The sequence below is a fragment of the Crinia signifera genome, chromosome 9, assembly GCF_055691185.1.
Source record: "Crinia signifera chromosome 9, ASM5569118v1, whole genome shotgun sequence".
Taxonomy (NCBI): Eukaryota; Metazoa; Chordata; class Amphibia; order Anura; family Myobatrachidae; genus Crinia; species Crinia signifera.
In genome coordinates, this window is record NC_139225.1 from 39,869,552 (window position 1) to 39,892,421 (window position 22,870).

Sequence of the window (22,870 nt, forward strand, 5' to 3'; positions counted from 1 at the left end):
CTGTGGAAAGAATACATTCCTAAGCATTCAACCCACTCACTGTGGTGCAACACACCAGAACCTTAGGCTATAGCTCAGTTACCTGTGGGGATGAAGAGGGTCTGGCCCTGTTTCACGGGACACCGGTAGCATTTGTCTACTTGATCACCAAAAAACATTTCATTCTGGTTTGAAGAGCTGCTCCAGCATTCAAACAGGGCCAAATTAGTCTTCGTCGGCTGGATCAGGTAGAAAATCTTCTCTCCCTATTAAAAGATGCATAAAAAGTTGGGGATCATTATTATATTCAGTTATTTGTTAAGGTTAATGATTCGTGTCATATACAGTACATGCCAGGCTGCAAAACCCCGAAAACAAATGCCCAGAACAAATGACAAAGAAAAGGGAAAAAGAAAAGAACTGAAAAACATTAAGTTGCCCACACACATATAGATATTGGATCCAATCTGATATCTAAAATATTTCCCTTGAAATCCAGAACACCCCTGATCATGGCCACACACAGAACAATTGAGTATACGATTAGAGGGTTTACTCAATCATTCTGTGTGGCCATGATCAGGGGTGTTCTGGGTCTGCCGCTTCCCCCATTCATTCATTCATTTGAACAGGGCGGCCACTGATTGGCTGCCTTATTCATTTGAAACGGCCTGCCCGCGAACGGCCTCTCCTTCAGTCTACCAGCAGCGGGATTGTGGAAGTGCGGGGGCAGGGGTGAGTAGGATGAGCGGAGGGGTGGTAGCAGGAGATGCCGGTACTAAGGCTTGATGGGGCTGATGGCGGGGGGGGGGAGCTATGGTCATGCTGTAGCATGGCCATCGTTAATAAAGACCTCCATGCATCGTCGTTAATGACATTGAGTGTACACACTAGGCAATATTGTTCACTATCGCTTTCGGAGTAATAGTGAACAATAGCTCCTAGTGCAGGCATGTCCAAACTGTGGCCCGCCGGCTGTTGTGAAACTACAAACCCCATCATGCCTTGCCACAGTTTTGCTATCAGGGAATGCTAAAACTATGGAAAGTCATTCTGGGATGTGTAGTTTCACAACAGCTGGAGGGTCACAGTTTGGACATGCCTGTCCTAGTGTGTATGGGGCTTTACCGTATGTGTGCACCTTTAGGCACTAAGGGGCAGATGTATTAAGCCTGGAGAAGAGATAAAGTGGAGATAACATGGAAGAGATAACGCACCAGCCAATCAGCTGTGTTTGAAATATGACAGTTGGGATCTGATTGGCTGGTGCGTTATCTCCTTCCACTTTATCTCCAGTTTATCTCTTCACCAGGCTTAATACATCTGCCCCTAATAGTCTTGTATAGTGATAAGGTGAACACAGATTCCCCCAGCTAGCTGAAAGTTCTATAAAACAATAACTGTAATATCCAAGCAGACACTAGTGTTCTCGCACAGCGTCTATTCAGTAAGGAAAGTGCTAAGTGGCAACACAGCATCGCAATAAGTAACAGGCATGCCCCGTTTAGTAAGTTACAGAGGCAGTGGCATGAGGCCACACCCCCAGTTTGTCATTACATGCACAAAGATGCCCACTTCCGGGTGATGCCCTGCCCATGTTTAACCCTATATAGCGATCATGACATGACCTGCACATGCCACCCATGACCACTGATGCATAGTTTAGCCAAGTTCAGTAAGATGCTTACAAATTAGCTAGATGACTTATGATCTACTAGTTACCACACAGACAGTTAAAATGTTGGAGCTCCTGGGAGCCGGGCCTCCGTCATGCCAATATGTGTGTAACGTGTGTGCGCCCAAACGGAGCTCTGTCATGTACCATCTAGTGGCCGCTGTCACACCATACAGGTGGGGAGCAGTGCTGGTCTTTTGTTATATAGGTTGTGGGGTTATGGGTCATAGGGTTGACACAATTAAGGTCAATCACTAGGTCATAGGTGGACAGATGAAAAAGGTAGACATAGCTTAGGTCTACATGATCAAAAGGTCAAAACAAGCAATACATCGACATGGAAAAAGGTTGACATTAGTTTTTTAGTGTCTATGTCATCTTATAAGTGTTTCCCTTGTCCAACTCACATTGCTCACTTCACTCAGCACACTATCATAATCCAACTCTATGCCCACTTTGTTCCTACCTTAATACATTATATTAGCCCAGTAGATCCCGCTCGAAGGACAAGACTACATAATGGACCTTATTCTGGTGGACTCACTCGGGTGCAGCAGCAATTCTTAGCATGTGCATACGTAGGGAGCATGCGAACTTGGCTTAAAACCTGTTTGCCGAGTGCACGCTCCCTGCTTTTCGAGGGGGGGGGGGGTTGGAGAGGGGCGTGGGGTGCCGCCCTGGGACATTAGCATATGTGAACGCCCAGCGTTTCATGAACATACCCGGGAAAACGCTGGGCCTACACATGATGCTAATGCCTTTGTGATGCACGTGCGGGGGGGACGGGCAGCTGACATAACCGGAAGTCAGCTGCCTGCCCAATTCCCTGCATGTCTTCGCTCATATGTACGAGTGGTCTGGACCCTTATATATGCGTGCACTTTCTACATCATTCAATGGTCGATGACCATCAAAAGATGGGGAGGTTCCCATTGGAATGCGAATGGATGTTCATGCAAAACTTCCATCCGCAAGCCTTGCGACCAAATTTGGCGAGTGGATGAGTGGCGCCCGGTAACTATTTGCAAGGTGGAGTTAGAGTTACTCGCAAGGGTGTGAATTAACGCCCGAATAAGTCAACCAGAATAAGGGCCAATGGCTATGGATTGCACACATGTGCACCATATGAAACACATAGTGTAGTCTTGCTTTGAGAGTGTGATATAAATTCCATCTATTGGGAACGCATTACTGCCATACCACTTCAATGTACAAAGTGAGGATTCAGCACAGAACATTGGGGGAGATTTACTAAGATGGGAGTCCTATTTCACATGGGATGTTGCTATGGGCAACCAGTCAGATACTACCTATTATGTTCTAGAAGTTGCTAAATAAATAAGAAGATTCTGATTAGTTGCTCACAGCAACATCCCATATGAAATAGAATGGTATCCGGACTGCAGATTGACCAAAAAAAGACAAAAAACCAGTGCCAACCTTGCTACGGACAACCAGGTTCCCCTTGATCCTTAACCTCCGTCGATCTCCCGTCACGGTCTCTCTAAAAGCAGGCGACCAAGTACAGGCGTCTAACTAGTCATAGTCTATCTCTAGTCATCGTGAATGGTATTGTTGATCTGCAGTCCGTCGATGCCGTATACATAACCAATTTAACTCCCATCTTAGTAAATGGAGTATATTGAGCTAGATGCAACATTACATAATATATCAATCAATCAAAATGCCTCTGATAGTCACATTAGAGATTCTACACATAAATTTATTATTTTCTGTCCATGGGAATGCCGACAGTCAGAATCCACTTTTTTTTTGTTTTGTTTAATAAGTACTCTTCACTGCACCCTCTCCTAACCCTATTACTTACATTCTGGACTGAGACTATTGGGATTACCCAGGCGGTATTGTGATTGCTTTTGGAATTCCAAAACCGGGATTGTGACCGTCTGCAAATCCACAGTCGGGGTGCCAACTACATCCTGTTTTTTATTAAAGTAAGCTCACCAAAAATAGGTCCCTCATGTCCAAAAGTTAAGAGGAGATGGGAAGCATTGCTTGTAACTATGTACATTTCTACTTCTACAAAGCAAGTGAAGGCAAAAGTGGAGTGTACTTTTAGTAATAACGCACCCAATTCACCCATGTTAAGTTTTAAGAAGGGTCAAGAAGTTTAATGCGTAATCTACAAAAACTTTAACAGTAGCATGCATTGTCATTGGTCTTAAAGCACCCAGTGAATGGATGACCTCGCTCCATCTGGCAGATGTTCCATTCTGTCACTACAGCAGTCTCTTATTCTTGGGTTTGTGGACCTCCGGCTGCACCTCCCAGCATGCCCTGCCAATTATGGGTCTAATTCGGACTTGATCACAGGGCAAATTTGCTCACAAGATGGGCAGAGCCGGATGCACTGCAGATGGTGTGGAAGCAACATGTGCAGAGAGTTAGATTTGGGTCGGGTGTGTTCAAACTAAAATCTAAATTGCAGTGTAAAAATAAAGCAGCCAGTATCTACCCTGCACAGGAACAAAATAACACTCACCCACAGCTAACTCTCTCTGCACGTCTTGCACCTGCAGTGCAGCATGGATTTGTCCATTTTGAGAACAAATTTGCCCTGCGATCATGCCTGAATTAGGCCCTATATGCTTTACACGTTTCACTTGGAAAAGCAAACTGGTTCGGGTTAAATACATAAAAGGAGCAGACAAATGCTTTTTCCAGTTATTTAACTCAAATGTAATATGCATTTATTTATATTCTGTGAGATAGCTTGATTGTTAAAGAATACCGCAGGGTGTAATGATCCCCTTTTGGGATGGTGTGTTGGATTATATAAAAATGGGCCCTGCATGCCCCATGTGTATTTACATTCTGTGACATCAAGAAGGTTGAACTTCTTTCATTATCTTGTATGACGTATCTTCTTGAAAAAGAGAAGAACCTTCTTTAAATATTTGCGCAACAAACCTCTTGCCTTTACACCAAGTGCATAAAAAACTGAGCAAATCTCGATTCCATTCTCTGCCTGTCCCAGTGTCTCCAAGCTCCGCCTTCTGTCAGCATGACTATGCATATATAGCAGTAAGTGGTATTCAGGTGCTGGTGGTATTATTATTTATTAACAGTTTCTTATATAGCGCAGCATATTCCGTTGCGCTTTACAACAGCAGACAGTGATACAACAAAACAGGGTATTTACAGACAGTCAAAATGTAGGAGGGCCCTGCTCGCAAGCTTACAATCTATAGAGGAGACTGAACAGCAAACATGGTTGCAGGTGCCACGGTAGGAGCCTGGTGGTGGCAGCATAACATGTATACATAGTTACATAGTAGATAAGGCTGAATAAAGACTTGCGTCCATCAACTTCAACCTAGGTTTTAATAGCTTATCCCTTGTTATATAGTATATGCTGATATTTTTAGACAGATTATGATTCTTATTTGTACCCTTGGATGTTTTTAACCAATAAATGTTTGTCCAACCTTATTTTAAAATGTATTTATTGTGTCTGCTTACACCACTTCACCAGGAAGAAAGTTCCATAGTTTGACTGCTCTGACCGTAAAGAAAATTTTCTGTCTAAGGGAACAAAATCTTTTCTTTTCTAATCTAAACTCGTGCCCGCGTGTCCTAGACTCCTTCCTTGCAGTAAAAAGGGTGCTTGACAGTTCCATATATTCAGGGGTGTAGGGAGGGTGAAGCTGGCGGAGCACGAGCTCTGGGCGCAGAGAGATCAAAGGGCAGCGGAGCCGCAAACTGTGCCACTGACTCCCCCGCCCTGTTCACCCGCTCCCATGCCTGGCTGCGGCACTTACAGTGCTAGTCTGGACTCAGAGGTGCCGGGATTCAGCTGTCAGAGGCAGCCGGCAGGATGGAGAAGCAGGGACAGTGGCATCATGGGAATTATAGTTTACAGGTTTCTAGTTAACGATTAAACTACAAATCCCATGAGGCCATGCTTTGCCCTGGCAGGAAATCTCACCTCATCTTGGCCTGAAGGTTATCTTAAATGAACAGTGGAAACACGCTAGTGGCATGCCTGCCGGCAGAGTGCAGTTACAACGATAAGGCTGATCTGGAGGGAGACAGCTCTGCGGTTTTCTCCCTACCTCCCCTGTGTTTATCTAAGCAGCAGGAGCAGCAGCAACAGGAAGAGGACCCTCCGTGCACAATATGTGCTTCATCACTGACAGGGTAAAGATCCTGTATTGTGTATTTTAGAGAATTAAATTGGCAGCTTATACAGTATTATCTGTTACTATTTATTTCACCTCCTGCAAACCAATTTGGTGTGTGTATGTATTGGCTCCCGCCAGCAGTGTAACTAGAAATGTTGTGCCCTCCTTCCAAAAATTATTTGGTTTTATGCGTCAAATGTGCAATGGGCATTACGGTTTGTTATATAGTGTGTAATGGGCTTTATGGTTTGTTATATAGTGTGTAATGGGCATTATGTGTGGCCTTATGTGTAATTGGCATTACGGTGTGTCATATAATGTTAGGCTGTGCCCCTTTTTCACCGTGGAAGAGCCCCACCTACTACAAATCAGGGGGGGTGGGGGCTCGCGAAACATGCTCTTGCTCCAGGCACCTAGCTACACCACTGCATATATTGGCCCTTGATATATTTGTACATGTTGAGCATGTCCCGCCTTAAGCGTCTCTTCTTTAGTGTAAACCGTCCAAATTTGTTCAATCTATCCTCGTAGCTTAATTCTTCAATCCCTTAATTAGTTTTGTTGCTATTCTTTGGATTTTTTCCAGTTCTATGACGTCTTTTTTTTTTTTGTTTCAAAATTTGTTTATTGGTGAATCATGATACAAAATAGAAATAGCTCCATGACATAGAAGCATTAAAGTACACATATATTGGAAGAGTCATCTGTGTTGTAGCAGAGCACGTGATCCTTTTAAACTATTTTATAAAGAAATGAGAAAAAATTGTGAGAAGAGGATGATATGGAAAGGAAAAAGAAAGAAACCAAGAGGTAGAGAAGGAAGAGGATGGAGAATGGAGGTAGGAAGAAAGGTAGGAGGGAAAAGAAAAGGAAAAAGGTGCGTCCTCGGTGAAGTAAGATAGTAGCAGTAATATATTAGGGGTCAGTCAACAAGGTTCAGTATCAAGTGAAGTGATCTGCTGGAGGGAATCCAGAGTTTAATTTTTTATAGGAGTGTTTAAGGATGCTCATCCTGTACTCCATGTTGTACACATGCCATAAGCGGGATATCATGGAGTGCATGGTGGGTGCCGCCAGCTTTTTCCAATCCACTGGCAAGTGGTCGCAGAGACCACATGACGCATCATATTGTTTTGTGGTTTGGATAGGGTTGGGACATCTAGTGGTAGGAGAAAATATTTGGGGTCATTTGGAAGTTGTGCAAGTAATAGATTTTCTGTGTAATGGATGACCTCTTTCCATAAATCGGTTATCTTCGGGCATGTCCACCAGATATGCATGAATGATCCTGCGGTATCGCATCCTCTCCAAGTCTAGAGGGAACATAATACCACCTATAAAGCAATTTATAGGAGTTTTCTTTAATTTTGACACATATAGAGCTAGAGGAAGCGTTGCCCCAGATCTCTGACCAGTCCTCCTCAGTTAGTGAACCGTTTAGGTCTATATCCCAAGCCTTTTTCCAAAGCAGCTAGTTGTGGGGGTAGATTTATCAGTGAGTAACGTGTATATGACAGATAATAGTCCTCTAGTGGTGAACCATCGAAGTCACAGTGCTTCAAAAGTAGATAAGGGCCTGTTGGTGACAATAGACTTCACTGTGGAGTGGAGATGTCTTTGTTGGATTGGGAGAATTGGGGAAAAGACTTGTCTCTGGTGAGGTCATTAAGAAATAGTATGCCTCAGTCTTTCCACAGGAGGAATGCAGTGTTATGCATGCCCGGGGGAAAGGCAGGATTATGTAGGATAGGGATGATAGGGGACGGGCTGGGTGCTAAGTTATATTTTTTATTGCATAGTCCCATACAGATAGAGACAGAGACACTATTGGGTGGGAAGTTATACCTTTAGGTAATTTGAGTCTCGGGATCCATAGAAGGGAAGAGATGGAGGAAAGTCCCAATTCGGCAGCCTCAATATCCGTCCAGACCGTCCTTGCCTCTGGGTTACACCATTTACCACAGTGTGCTAACTGTGCTGCAATATAGTATCGTTTAAAGTCTGGGATAACCAGTCCTCCATTATGTGAGGGGCGCTGTAATATTTGCAGGCGAATTCTGGGGTGTTTGTTTGCCCAGATAAAATGGGAGGTTTGGAATCTCAGAAATATAAATACATAGGAAGGGACAAAGCTTGGGAGGGTCTGAAAAAGGTAAAGGAGCCTAGGAAGTACATTCATCTTCACCAAATTTATTCTGCCTATCCATGATATGAAGTGGGAGGACCAAGTAAGTAGGTTTGTTTTCATTTGATCTAAAACCCTGGGAAATTTTGCCTGAAATAGCTGATGAAGCTGGAGCATTAAAAAAAAAATACCAAGGTATTTAATTTTCTGCTTGTACCAATTAAATGGAAAAGAAGCCTCCAGCATTAGTTGGTTGGCCCAGGGAGGCAGACGTTTAGAACTTCAGTCTTGTCGGCATTCATTTTATAGCCAGAGAATTGGGAATATAAACCTATTTTGGCTAGTAGAGGTTGCAGGGATTGGGTTGGGTTTCCCGAAGACAGCAGAACATCGTCAACATATAGTACAATCTTATGTTCGGTCGGCCCAACCTGCACACCACCAATATACGAGTTATTTAGTATTCTTGTGGCGAGGGGTTCCATTACTAACGCAAAAATTAAGGGTGAGAGTGGGAAACCCGAAAGGTGAGGAGGTGCAGCGGTTAACTGATACAGTGACTGATTGGGATTGATAAAGGGCTTGAATACCTTGAAGAAATTTCCCATCAAAACCCATCCTTCTAAGGACCTGGAAGGCAAAAGACCATGAAATACGGTCAAATGCCTTCTCGGCAACCAGTGTTAAAAATTAGAGTTGGCAATTTTTGCTTATGAATGGAGTGTATTATGTCTAAAGCTCGTCTGGTGTTATCTGATGCTTGTCAACCTGGGATGAAGCCGACTTGATCAGGGTGTATTAAGTGGGGAAGATAGGTGGCAAGGCGCGTTGCTAGAATTATTGCGTCAATTTTAAGATCAACATTAAGGAGAGATATTGGTCTGTAGTTATCACATTTCGAGGGGTCCCTGGCTGGTTTCGGGATCACTTTTATATTAGCTTGCAGGGAAGCTGGTGCGAAAGATGCTATATTATTAAACAAACAGAGAAGTAAGATGAGGGGCAAGTTCTTTTGCAAATACTTTGTAATATTGGGCTGTAAAGCCATCAGGGCCTGGGGCAGTGGAGGGGCGCATAGTATTAATGGCAGCAATAGTTTCCTCTGGGGAAATGTCTAGGTTTAAGGCAGATAGTTGGCTGTCCGATATACTAGGCAGAGGTATATTCGAAAGATAGGATTGGATCTATATAAAAAAGGTACTATAGAAGTCTCTAAATTCTTCCACCATTACCTGGGAGTCATATGTGGGGCCATTCAGTTTATTGGAATGAAGTTTGTTAATGGTGGCCAGGGCCTTTTTACACCTTAACTTGTTATGATTTGTCATAAAACCGTTGGCGCAATTTCTGTAGGGTAATAATCACATAAGTTTAATTGTTTAAGGGAAGAGGTGAGGGTGAGTGATGCTTTGGAGGGATTAATTGTTAATCTAGTTCCTGTGGAGTCAGATTGATCTAAAGTGGGGTTGATGACCGTGCTGAAGTCCCCTCCAAGGATAATGTGACCTTGTGCTGTTTTCTGAAGACGTTGGAATAAATTTAGAAAAAAAAATGGAGATTGGTCTTGGTTAGGAGCGTATATGGAAATAAGAGTGATAGTTTCTAAACGCAAGGTGCCCATTATTATTATTATTATTATGTATCAACCTTCTGGGTCGGTTATCGTCTTAGAGTGGATAAAAGGAACGTTGCGATGGATTAAGATCGCAACTCCCTGTTTTTTACAGTCAGCTGAGGCAAAGAAGGTATAGGAGAACTGCTTACCTTGCAGTTGGGTATGCACCAGTTAGATGGGTTTCTCGAAGAAAGGCAATGTCTGCTTTCTCACGTTTGCAGGCCGCTAGAACTATAGTGCGTTTTTTGGGGAGTTAAGACCATTGACATTATTAGGGCGTAGTCATATTCGAGTTATGGAGCCTGTGTTATCTGTAGTAGAATTAAATGACAGAAAGAAAAAAAAAAAAAGAAAAAAAAAAGGAGGAAGGGGCAAAAAAGGTACAGAGGACCCACCTCAGAGACAAGAGAGTAATAGGAGAGAGAGGAGAAGAAAGGCAAGGAGAGAGATAGAATTCGGAGAAAGAAGAAGACAGAGAGCGCCCAAAAGGGCAGTAACCCTGGAGAAGTGTGTTCTAATCAGGAACCGCTACAATGAATGTTTTACAGATGAATGTCATTATTAGCGTAAGGTGCATGGGGGTGGTGGACTAAAGAACTAGTATATCCAAGACAACCTGGTCCCCAGTTTAGATTGGGTGTAGCAATCATTTGAACAAAGAACCAATCCCTATCTATAGGGAAATAGTTGAAAAGCTTGCTACCTATCGGGGATAGGAAGAGTGGGTAGTGAATATCAAGAGGAGAGGGGGAGGGTAAGGGCTTAGGAAAGGAGAGGTATGAAGGGAGTGGAAAAGGGATGTGGATGGGGGGGGGAAACAATGTGAAACTAAACAACCATGCCTATATACTGTTGTTGTGGGAACATAGACCGAGTCAGAGATAGACAAATAAATGACGTGTAGAGTGGAACCAATAAGAAAAATAAGAACAAAACTAAATTCACCCATTATGGGGTCACTCAGGATATGAAAAGGATATCGTGTATACTGTCCTTGGGTAGCCTCAATGGAGTCGAGGACCCATAGTTGTATTTGTGTCCTTGAGTAGTAGAGGCAAAAGGGCATACAGGTTGTCCAAAACAGGTTATGTAGGGTATGCATCCCGGTGATTATGACGTCATACACGTGTCCATTCAGTTGTCGGGGGCCGTGGTTGTTGCGGTTTAGGAGAAGCTGGGGTAGAGGAGGTGCGAGAAGGCTCAGGGAGTAGGTCCAGTTTAGCTAGCAGCTCCTGATCTTGAGCTAGGGTCTTTATGGGATACATGGTGTTTTAGTGAATACTTGGAGAAGGAAGGGGGAAGCCCCACCTGTAGTGAACGTGGTGTTGGGGCAGACTCTTGGTGAGAGGTTGAAGGTCTCTCAGTTTCTGTATGGTGGAGGGGGCTAGGTCTTGGTATATTTGCAAGTGCATATCTCGGAAAGATGTCAGTGGAATCTGGAGTAGAAAACAGAATTTTCTCTTTTGATTTGTAATAGTGTAGGTGTACGATAACATCTCTGGGAGGTTGAGACACAGAAGGTTTGCTTTTAAGGGCTCTATCACACAAAGCAGTCGTTGTCTGTGAGGTTTGGAACCAGATATTGAAAATAAGTCTTTTAGGAAGGCTTGCAAGGCAGGGCCATGTATTGTTTCCGCAACATTCCGAACGCGAATATTGTTTATTTGTGGTCGATTTTCTTGGTCTTCTTGCTTTTCCTTAAGCCGTTTAATCTCTTCATGGAGCAGAGTTAGTTCTGAATCCATGCATTGTTGTGAGCGACAGAGGTCGTCAGTTTTCGTTTCTAGGGTGGTTCTGGAGCCCAGTGAGGCGATCTCCGTTTTGAATTCTGAAACTGCTTTGATGAGTTCTTGGCTGAAGGCAGTCTGTACACCTTCCAATAGGTTGGTCATTACAGCTTGAATTTGAGGATCGATACCAGAGTCAGGAGAATCCGGCGAAGAGGGAGAGTTCGATGAGGACCCCTGATTTTTTGCACCTTTAGCTTTGTGTCCAAATAAGTTTGGAGAAGCTTCTTGTTTTTTTTTGTTTTTTTTCTGCGACATTATGAAAGGCCACAGTGAGGGGGGATTGGAAATAACACTGTACAGGTGGTGAAGTAGGGGTATGGTAGGTAGCACTTCAGATCCCATGGTGACCAGGCTGGTCACGGGTCACATTACAGGAGCATTTACATGTAAGGTAGCAGTAGTAATGCAGCGGGGGAAGTACTGAGTGGGTGAGGTTGTTAGGGCAAAGAGCTCCTCTATTGGTTCTGGAAGCGGGCTAGGAAGGGTAGAGCGGCCTGCTGGGCCCTTAAACCATGCTCTTGGCTTGATAGGTGGTGTCTACCTGAACGTGTCAGTTGCTGACAGTGGGGATGGGTCACCTCAAGCCCTCTTGTTGGTACCAAGTAGGACTGGTATGGGGTGGAGAGCAGATGTCTGGAGAATCAGCTCTGCGCTGTAGTTTTATTCGGCCACAAGCCCTTAGTGGTGAGGTGTGTGGGAGCTCTCCTAATGAGTATATTTCCGAGTTATCCAAAGGGGCAGTATGTCTCCCCCAGTAGGAGCAGCCAGCATTCAATTGTGCAGGACGGAAGAGTGAGACACCAGGGCTTATTGGGGCTTTGCTTCTGTCTGGGCAGCAGCAACAGTGTAGGAGGGAGAGAGTAGGGAGGGGAGAGAAAGATTTATTTAACCAAAAAGATGGCCGCAGTCACTGCAGGGAAGCAGGGGCGCCTGTTGTATCCCTCACCTGCCTCTCTGTTGCGTCCAGGGGGTGGATAAGTGGCCCCTGTGCGTGAGGGCGGGGGGGGGGGGGGGGGGGGGGGTTTCCCCAGGCAGGTCTGGCAGGCCGGGGGTCAGTCCAGACAGCTCCGTTCGCGATCCGCACCGTGAAGCTCAGGTCCCGGCTAGAGTCCCAAATCTAGTCCCTGGCTTCGGCCGCGCCGTAGGCCGCTATCCACCGGGCTCCACACAGACACCTCCCGGGCCGCACAGGCAAGCACCACGGGTGGCGGTTTCAGCAGGGGCCCACCTCCCAGCAGGTCAGGCGCCAGCAGCTGTAAGGGTGGCTCCAACCCACCGGGTGGACACGGTGGGTGAGCACAGAAATCGAGGCTCCGGCTCTAGAATGGCTTCCATCTTTTGACTTCGTACTCTTTTGAGCACCCTTGCCAGCAATGGAAGCGGTGGAAACATGTACACTAGGCCGATGGACCACGCCATCGTCAGGGCATCTACGGTTTCTGCCCGAGGATCCCTGGTTCTTGAGCAGTACCTGGCGACCTTGTTGTTGAACTTGGATGCCATGAGGTCGATTTTGAACGACATCGATCCACAATGCTCGCAAACACCTGAGGGTTGAGACTCCGCTCCCCGGGGTGGAGGACTTGGCGACTGAGCAAGTCTGCCTCCCAGTTGTCCATTCCCGGGATGAAGATGGCTGAGATTGCCATGCCATCACATGCAGTTCTGCCCAAAACAGAATCTTGGAGACCTCCCTCATGCAAGATCTGCTTTTCGTTCCCCCTTGGTGGTTGACATATTTCACGATTGAGTCTGCAGTATCGCGTAGTAAACAACTTTCAATTCCAGTACATCTATGTGAAGCTTCGATTCCCACAATGTCCAACGGCCCTGAACACTGCTCCCCATCCCAACAGACTGGCGTCCATTGTTAGGAAGATCCAATCCTGGATCCCAAACATCCATCCTGCTAACAGGTTTGGAGCATGAGAAAATCACAGGAGCAATTGTCGGGTTGGATGTGACAGGAAAATCCTTTTGTGCATCAGGAGATGCGACCCTGACCACTTGCTCAGCAAGTCCAGCTGGAACACTCTGGAGTGGAACCTCCCAAACTGGATCGCCTTGAAGGTAGCCACCATTTTTCCCAGAAGCTGGATACATTGGTGAACCGATACCTGAGGCTTGGCCAGAATCTCTGAGACCAGAGTTTGAATGGCCATAGTTTTCTCCTGGAGAAGAAACACTTTTCATTCCTTAATGTCCAACACCATTCCCAGAAAGAGAAGGCGACGTGTCGGGTTCATGGAGGACTTGGGGATATTGAGAATCCACCCGTGGTCTGACAGAACCTGTCTGGTCATGACAATATCCTGTACCAGAATCCGTTCCGAACTTGCTTGATTAGCCATGTCCTCTATGCGTTTCTCCGCCTTTTGTCCGTTCAGCGACTTCCTCAGGAGGTGAGGAAGGAGCATTCACCTCCTGAGAAAGTCGCTGAATGGACAAAAGGCAGAGAAACGCATAGGACACAGCCAACCAAGTTAATGATTGGACCTCTGATTGTTCTCAGAAAAGACCGCAAACTGGGGCTCCACCAGCGGTCGGAAACCATCATTGGAGACATTAGCCAGATCCCCGTTATACTTGGATACATTTAAGTATTGGGCAAGTTGGAAATGTGCACATTCAATATGAACTACTAACTTGGTACTTACAATCTAACAATACTATCCGACTAACAGAGGAGAATCCGATATAAATATGCATGCATTCATTAACTGCTAAAGCCATACTAATGGAGTTGTGAAGAACATTTGAATTTATTTTTTATTGAAATTCCATTGAATGTTTGGCTTATCGTTGGCCACGATATTATAAAACATTTTAATAAATAATTGTTTATTCAGTACAGCTCTGTTCCATTTTTTCTTTTTTGCTTGGTTGGTTTTAAGAGGGGTGTGGTAATTCCCCTTTTTTGGAAACAGCTGCAGTACAGAATACTATACAATCAGCACTCAATATCATAGCGATTCTTGGTTCTGTTTGTATTTAATCTTTTTATGTTCTTCAGAATTTTCTTGTACTTCTCATAAGGGTTCCGTATTTTAGATTCTGCAATAAAATTACCATTAAAATAGAAGCTATTTGGAAGAAGGCATCTATTCCGATAGTTTCCTATTAAAAAGAGTAGTAGAACTGATACGGAACGATCAGTGACAGAAGTCCTGACTAGTTCTATGGCAAGAAGAACCACACAGTAGTAGTATATGCAGTATATGTAGCAAATTGGATCAAATTTAGAATTTTTGGTGGAAGTCAATGATGTAACTGATCACCAGTCACCATGACAGCAAGTGATTCAATCCACATTTTAGAATACTGTGCTGTGAACCCATAGTATTTACTGCCCCTATTCTTCAGACATAACTGTCTGTTCCCTAGATTACAATCAGACCCTAAATTGGGTTTCTGAGTTGAAAGTAAGGTATTAAAAAAGTGACCCCTTATAGTCACTTTATATGACACACACACCCACACCCACTAGGCCACACCTATTTGACGCAATCATCTTTTGATCCCTAACACGGAGCTGACCGGCTGAAGCAGAGTTCTGTGAGTGGTCTTGTTCGTGTACTTGCCATTGTGGTTTATGTATGAAAATCTTGTGGTAATAAGCCCACAGATGAAGAAAGCAATGGTACGGATACCATCCTAAGTTTTTATGGAAAAATATTTTAAATAAATTAATGACACTGCACAATTGGGTGCCCCTTCTAATTATGTTCCAGATCTGTGGAACCAGGGAGTCTGGAAGCAGTCCTACATTGAAAAAGGACAAATGCCAACCTCTTTTGAGAGACACAAAAAAGAACTAAGGAGAGATTGTTTTTCTTGGCAATTTTCACACCTATTTTAAAAAATTCACTTGGCACTCAAAAGGGTTAAAGAGATAAAAAAAAAAAAGTTATGAGCTGGGTGAAAAATCAAAATAATGCTCATTAACATTACCACAGTAGACGTGATCATGCACCACTAAGGATTCAGAATACTAATAAAAGCATAGGTTCTGACTAATGAAGCATTAAACGTTACACATTAACTCATCTACACCAAGGGAGGTAGTCAATCGTTTTTTGGGTGCATTTAAGTTATAGACTTCAAATGATCTATAACTGAGTGCTCATCACTTTTCATGCCCCAATGCACCAGGTGTAGACAAATACAAATGCTAAACCTGTGCAAAGTATTGGGCACTCTTCAGCCTAACTTTCTGCATGCCACAGGAAAAAGCAAAAATAGTGGGTGTCGGCACAAGCACGATACAGTCCAAATCACAGTTCTTTCATAGACCCAGACTGTCTGCCAAAGTGAAATAGAAGCATGACCCATTGGTCAATTAGCTGGCTACTGCTGATGAAGTAGACAGACTTTCAGGCCTATTTTGGGCTGCATACCTTGGGGTTTGCTTCCGCATTAAGAAGTCCCATAGCAAACATTATAGCGAGGACTGCCATTGGCTCCAACATACTGACAGTCTAGCAATAAACCGGACAGCCCAAAGCCCTTGCTCTTCACAGGTAAATTCAGTATTTTTAAAAACAGATAAAAAATAAATAAAAAAAAAATAAATAAAAAAAAACACAGCTTCTATGGAATGTGTGAGCCAAAACCAGGGCTGTGGACCTGGAGTCGAGGAGTCGGAGGCAGTTTCGAGTACCTGGAGGTCGGAGTCGGCAAACAATGCACCGACTCCGAAAATTATAATGAATGACTTCTCTACTGTAAGAATAGAGACCAATGCATGCAGTGCCTCACGTAACCGCAAAACGAACACGTTAAGTGACCGTGAAAAAGCATGCTTTTCATGTGCTTCACTCTATGGCACGCAACGCACAATTCGGAGTGCCAATACTTATAAATGTATTCTCCCTTGTAGTTTACAACTTATTTCCAACGTTCAATAAGGTTTTCAATACCTCGTTGGTAGAAATCACCTGGTGTAGACTCGAAAAATTCATTCAACCAAGCTCTCCCACCATACGCACAACATCTTTTTACGCGGATGAAGATCTTGGGTACTTGTTTCCTAGCACGGCCACAATCGTATGGATCGTGTACCTTTAAGTTAAGTTACACGATCCATACGATGGACCCGATTTCCTATGAAATCAGGTCCATTTTGCCGGCTAGGAGACAATATCGGGGGCATCGCGTCGGTCGGGACCCCCGATTTCCCCATAGGCTTCAATGTTAAAAAAATATTTTAACATTGAAATCTTGTCGGGAAAGGTAAAATATCGGGGGCATCGCGTCGGTCGGGACCATTAACATTGGTCCCGACGCGATGCCCCCGATTTTTCCATAGGCTTCAATGTTAAAATATTTTTTAACATTGAAATCTTGAAAAAATGTGAAAAATGTGAAATGGGCCAATATGACCCATTTCACATTATAGATGTCCCCGTCGTCACCCCACGATAGACGCCAACCCGAAGCGTGGCGAGCGCAGCGAGCCCGCGAGGGGCGGCGGTGCGCGTCCTCCGACCTTTTCATTCCCCTACTATCCACGTTGGCGTGGAGTTGAGAATAGAATAGTGTGGCGAGCGCAGCGAGCCACCGAGCCCGAAGCGTGGCGAGCGCAGCGAGCCCCGCGAGGGGACGCGTATACCTGTGAAGTTATACGCGTCCCCTCGCCACGCTTCGGGCTCGGTGGCTCGCTGCGCTCGCCACACTATTCTATTCTGAACTCCACGCCGACGTGGATAGTAGGGGAATGAAAAGGTCGGAGGACGCGCACCGCCGCCCCTCGCGGGCTCGCTGCGCTCGCCACGCTTCGGGTTGGCGTCTATCGTGGGGTGGGGTGTACGCCGTGACATTTGGGGGGGTTGGGAATATTTTACATTGAATTCATTGTAAAATCGGGTCCCAGGGACCCGATTTACATTTCATTAAAAAAAAAAATCGGGTTCAAAATCGGTCGGTCGCGACGATCGCATCGCATGCGACCAAATCGCATGCGATGCGATCGACCCGATTTTTCCGACACGACCACCCCGATGTAAATCGGTGTGGCCGTGCTAGGAAACAAGTACCAAATCTTGTTTCATGAACGGGGTCGTTTGTTTACCTTGGCTAAGCCATTCCTTACGCTGGTTCATATTGATGTACAGGCACCATTTTCGTCGCCAGTAACGATTCGGTAAAGAAATCGTTCCTTGTGTCCATGAATTGAACAGTGACGAGCAAGAAAACCAGCAGAGATTGTGGCTCGTTGATTTTTGTTGTCGTCACAAAGCATGCGGAACCCATGCTCCACACTTCTGAACCTTTCCTATTGTTTTTGTTCCCAAAACAACCAAATAATGTGGTTTTTATCTTTGAACTGGTAACGTTCCTGTTCCTGATGTTTATGCCTACTGCTACTATCCAGCCATTTAATTAATTAATAAAAAAATTAATAAAACTTTGTTTTCATTGTGTGTGTCCTTTGCTTAAACCAGGCATGTCCAAGGCATACCCCCACTATCCACGTCGGCGTGGAGTTGATTTTATACAGTGTGGCGAGCGCAGCGAGCCACCGAGCCCGAAGCGTGGCGAGCCCCGCGAGAGGACGTGGATACCTTCACAGCTATACGCGTCCCCTCGCGGGCTTCAAAAGGTATCCGCGTGCGCTCGCCACGCTTCGGGCTCGGTGGCTCGCTGCGCTCGCCACACTATATAGTATCAACTCCACGCCGACGTGGATAGTGGGGGTATGAAAAGGTCGGAGGACGCGTACCGCTGCGCTCGCCACACTTCGGGTTGGCGTTGATAGTGGGGTGGCGTTAACAATGGGGGGCATTTAGCCATCAGGGTGGGTATACAATAAAAAATGGGGTCTGGGGGGCCATTTCACATATGAAACAGGCATCTGGGTGCCTTCACATATTAAAATCGCGGCAAATCGCATCGCATGCAATCTGATTGTATGCGATGCGATTTGACGCGATTTTTAGGTGCGATGAAGAAAATCGGGCGACCAGATAAGTCACAAGTACCGAATTTTCCAGGCTTGCCAGACTGGGCACTGAGGCACAGCCCGGAAAATTCTCGGGATTGCCATTGAACTGCATGAAAAACAAAACTGAATTTGAGAACACACAAACATAGCATTAAAAAAAAAACACACTTAAAACTGTGGGGCAAAAAAAGTATTTGGACGGCACTGATTGTGCAAGTTGACCCACTTAAAAAGATGAGGTCTTTAATTTCCATCTTAGGTTCACTTCAACTGTGAGAGAGAATATGGAAAAAAAAAATACAAAAAAATAAAAACACAAAAACCAGGAAATCACATTATATAACAATTTATTTGTATGTTCTTGAGGAAAATAAATATTTTAACAGCTAAAAACCAGTTCTCACAGACCTGTTACTACTTCTTTAAGAAGCTCTTCTAGACTCCACTCATTACCTGTATTAATGGCACCTGTTGGAACTGGTTATCTGTATAAAAGACACATGTCCACAGCCTCAAACAGTCAAACTGCAACATCTCCACCATGGCTGAGACCAGAGAGCTGTCTTAGGACACAAGGGACAAAGGACAAAATTGTAGAGCTGCACAAGGCTAGGATGAGCTTTTAGACCAGTGGTAGCCAACCCTAGCCCTCCAGAGCTACCAACAGTTCACATTTTCCAGACAACCTAGCTGCTGCACAGCTGCACTCATTAAACACTGACACATTTTAAAAGATACACAGGTGGAGATAATTAGCTCACTTGTGATTCTGTGAGGAGACCTGCAAAACATGCACTGTTGGTAGCTCTCGAGGACTAGGGTTGGCTACCCCAGTATTAGACAATATGCAAGCAGCTTGGTGAGATCAACTGTTGGCGCAAATATTAAAACATTTTTAAGAAATACAAGATCACTGACAAATCTCCCTCGACTTGGGGCTCCATGCAAGATCTCACCGCATGGGGTACCAATGATCTTGAGTACGGTGAGGAATCAGCCCAGAACTACACAGGAGGACCTGGTCAATGACCTCAAGAGCTGGGGCCACAGTCACCAAGGTTACCATTAGTAACACACTACGTCTTCATGGATTCTAATCCTGCAGCGCCCGAAAGGTCCCCCAGCTTAAACCAGCACGTCCAGGTCCGTCTAAAGTTTGCCAGTGACCATCTGGATGATCCAGGGGAGGATTGGGAGAATGTCATGTGGCCAGATAAGGAGGGCAAAATAGAACTTTTTGGTATAAATTCCACTCGCCGTGTTTGGAGGGAGAAAAACCCCATACCCACTGTGAAGCAGTGGGCCAAAATACCTGCTACAGTGTGTGCAAACCTGTTCAAGAACTACAGGAAACCTTTGTAATTGCCAACCGAGGTTATATGAGTTCAATGCTGTATACACACGGTGAGATGAGACATTAGATTTTGACTATAGTCAGAATCGCATGCAGATCGCACAGGTGTTTTACCCTGCAATCCCGATTTGCGTTCCCGTGACAGCACAAAATCGAAACCCAGATAGATAGGGCAACAATGACTATATAGTGCAAATCTAATGCAGATTGTATGAATTGTATGTAAAAAGTACAGAGATAGTAAGTATTGCATAGCACTCAAATCTTATGGTGTGTAGACAAGGTGAGATCCCTTTGCTATTAGACCTAAGATTCGAGTGCTTTGCAAACTTTGCTGTCTCTGTACAATTTGCATACAATTCATGCTATCTACATTCGATTTGCACTATATAGTCATTGCTGCTGGTTTCGATTTGTGCTTTCAAAGGGAGCGCGCATAGGTATCACAAGGTAAAAAACCTGTGCGATCTGCATGCGATCCCGATGCGATTTTGACTATATAGTCAAAATCTCATGCTGATTGTACCCATGTGTACACAGCAATAAGTCGAATAGTAAGGGAATCTCACCGTGTGTACACATTACTTTTTGAGTGTCCAAATATTTATTTTCCCGCAAGAACATACAAATAAATGGTTTAAAAATCATACAATGTGATTTCCAGTTTTCTACATTCTGTCTCTCACAGCTGAATTGAACCTATGATGGAAATTACAGACCTCCCTTCTTTTTAAGTGGATCAACTTGCACAATCGGTGGCTGTCCGCATACTTTTTTGCCCCACTGTATTTACATTTATAGATTTTCAAGGACAACCGTCTCAAACTCCGCAGGAGAGCAAGACAAGATATTAGTTTCTGCTGCTGCTATAGTAACCACTACAACAACAAGTATCACAGAGGTCCTTACCTTTAGCACATGGTACCAGACAGACGTGCCCCCAAAGTCTATATGGAAGTCTGTGTAACTGTCCTTGACACCCATCAAGCAGTACTTTTGAACATTCGGTCTCTCAAACACACTCTGCTCAGGCCACAGGTTCTCAACCCAGGACAGCTTGCGTACAATCTTTGGCGTCTCCACGAGGTTAGACAATCTATTACACACAAATATTTAAAAAGATGATATGAAGAAAACGAATACAGAGAAAGATATAACTTAGAGAACCTCTGCCATTATCACACCTCGTCTCTGAGAACTCCAAGCTGATCACGTTCAGCACTTTCTCCCTCTTAGGGCTATTGTAGTATTTCACAAAATCCTTTATCTTCATCTTCAGGTCAGCTTGCCTGGCCACATCGATCACATCAATCTCTTTTTCTGCCCCTGTAGTGATGCGAGGGGGGGGAAGGCACATGACAAAATTATATAAATCAAATGGTCTACATACAGCTTCTTGTAAAAATGGTAGGCAATGTCTAGGTGAACAGCGAGTAGGGCAACATCTAAAACTTTGTCGCAGCTATTGGAAAAGTAAAATAAGGCAGGATGGAGTGTGAGCGCAGCTGTAGATATATGGGATGTCAGGGGTGGTTGAGGGGGTAATGAGCAACGTCTGAATTTAATAGAGAGCTAATATAGTTGGAGCTTCACGAGATGAAAACGAAGCACTCAGTTAGAATCACAGGGTTTACTCAATTTTTAAAAAAGAAAGCCAGAATATGGAATAAGAACTAAAAGAGGTGCCTGCCTATACACAGGTCAGATTTTTACGATTTTACCAAATGTCGATAGATTGGGTGAAATCAGCCCAAAATCAAAAGGTGTTTGACAGCAGGTCAGATTCGGTGCTTGTTCCAGTGAACATCAGATAAGAACCTGCAGCTCATGTGCAGCACATACGATGAATCGGAATATCGAGGTGCTTTTTAGCCCCTGTGATGTATCGCATCCGATTTCCTGTGAACTCCCCCTGGGAATACTTTTAATTGAGATAAATTGCATGCAAACAATGGCACATAAGTACCACGTAGAAGGTAGCCCTCCCAGGGAGCTGCCAGGGGATTTCAAGGTGAATACAGGTCCGACTTCTGGCTCCAACATGTCAACCCTAAGCAATCACCACAGCTAAAAAGGTCTCTAGAGTATGATCCAGTAACAAATGATAGAACTTACCAACATAATACTCCACATCATTCACTGTGAAGGAAGGGGGAGGAAGGGTCATCCCAAGCCCATCCTTCTTCAGCACCAGAATTGGGACGCTGAAACTGTTTTCCTCCAAGTACTCTACGGTCAGCTGAGCTCCCTGAGGTTTCAGGATCACTTCATCTGCACTAAAAGTATATACAGCACAATTAATTCAGGACCACAGTTCTACAAAAGGTTAATTAAATTAATCTCACTCGCAGTTAGACCAAGAATTAAGGCTAGATCAAGAGAAATCTTCCTGCAGACCGTCAGCCTCAGAGATTCAAATAAGTATGAAACGTTTAATAGTACAAGCTTCAAAGAAAAACATAGGTGGTGGAACCTCTTATTACATGGGATCAGTAAAACGTCTTGTCCGTGGTTCATTGTGAGAAGTATACAAGACCATCCATTGCAGCAACATCTGGCAACTTTGATACCACATTTTAAAGCTCAGACTGAATGTCAGACTTAAACCAAAACTTTATTAGTCTGTATGATTAAGGCGCTTACTTGGGGAAATTCCTCGTTCTCAACTCCTTAATGAAGTTTGCGCTTCCAGTCTGCACAGGCTTCCCCAAGTCCTTGATCACAGCAATGTCTTGCTTTGCATTTCCACCACGCCTTCTTTTCACTGAGCCAATGACAAAATCAAAACATTAATAAAAAGGGAAAAAAAATACCTCAAAATAAGAACAGGGGTTAGAGGTCATTGGAAAAGACATTATGTTAAAATAATGAAAAAAAAAAGCACTTACTAACAGATGGCCCATGAGTGATCTGGCAATTGGGACAGTGATACAGGTCAATCTCTGATGCTTTTTCCTCCTCCACCCCAACACAACTGTCATTAATAGGAGAGAGGAGACTATTAAGCAAATGTAGCACAAAAACATTCTTCTAAAAAATTAAAATACCCTAAACACAAATCTTAAGAGGACCCCCTCATATTTAGGTTTGTCAAAATAGGCAAATGTTCACCATACTTGCACTTGTTTAGGGCACGCACTTGCCGCTGCAGCAAACTTGTAACGTTAAAATATTGCATTGGACGGACATGCTGGATGTTTCAGCACGTCTGACAACAATATTTCGTGACCGGTCACAAGCATAC

General features: G+C 44.3%; 1 protein-coding gene across 5 annotated transcripts in view; it reads right to left on the bottom strand.

The window, feature by feature from the left end:
- PHF8 (PHD finger protein 8) overlaps window positions 1-22,870 on the bottom strand; it is a 50,625-nt gene that overhangs the window by 15,667 nt on the left and 12,088 nt on the right. For all 5 annotated transcript variants that reach the window (XM_083158942.1, XM_083158940.1, XM_083158941.1 and 2 more), the window contains exons 3-8: window positions 22,515-22,600; window positions 22,270-22,390; window positions 21,742-21,902; window positions 20,811-20,952; window positions 20,536-20,722; window positions 83-245 (exon numbers count right to left, since the gene is read on the bottom strand). In XM_083158942.1, coding sequence (XP_083015068.1) covers window positions 83-245; window positions 20,536-20,722; window positions 20,811-20,952; window positions 21,742-21,902; window positions 22,270-22,390; window positions 22,515-22,600 — 860 coding nt within the window. The remainder of the gene's footprint in view (window positions 1-82; window positions 246-20,535; window positions 20,723-20,810; window positions 20,953-21,741; window positions 21,903-22,269; window positions 22,391-22,514; window positions 22,601-22,870) is intronic.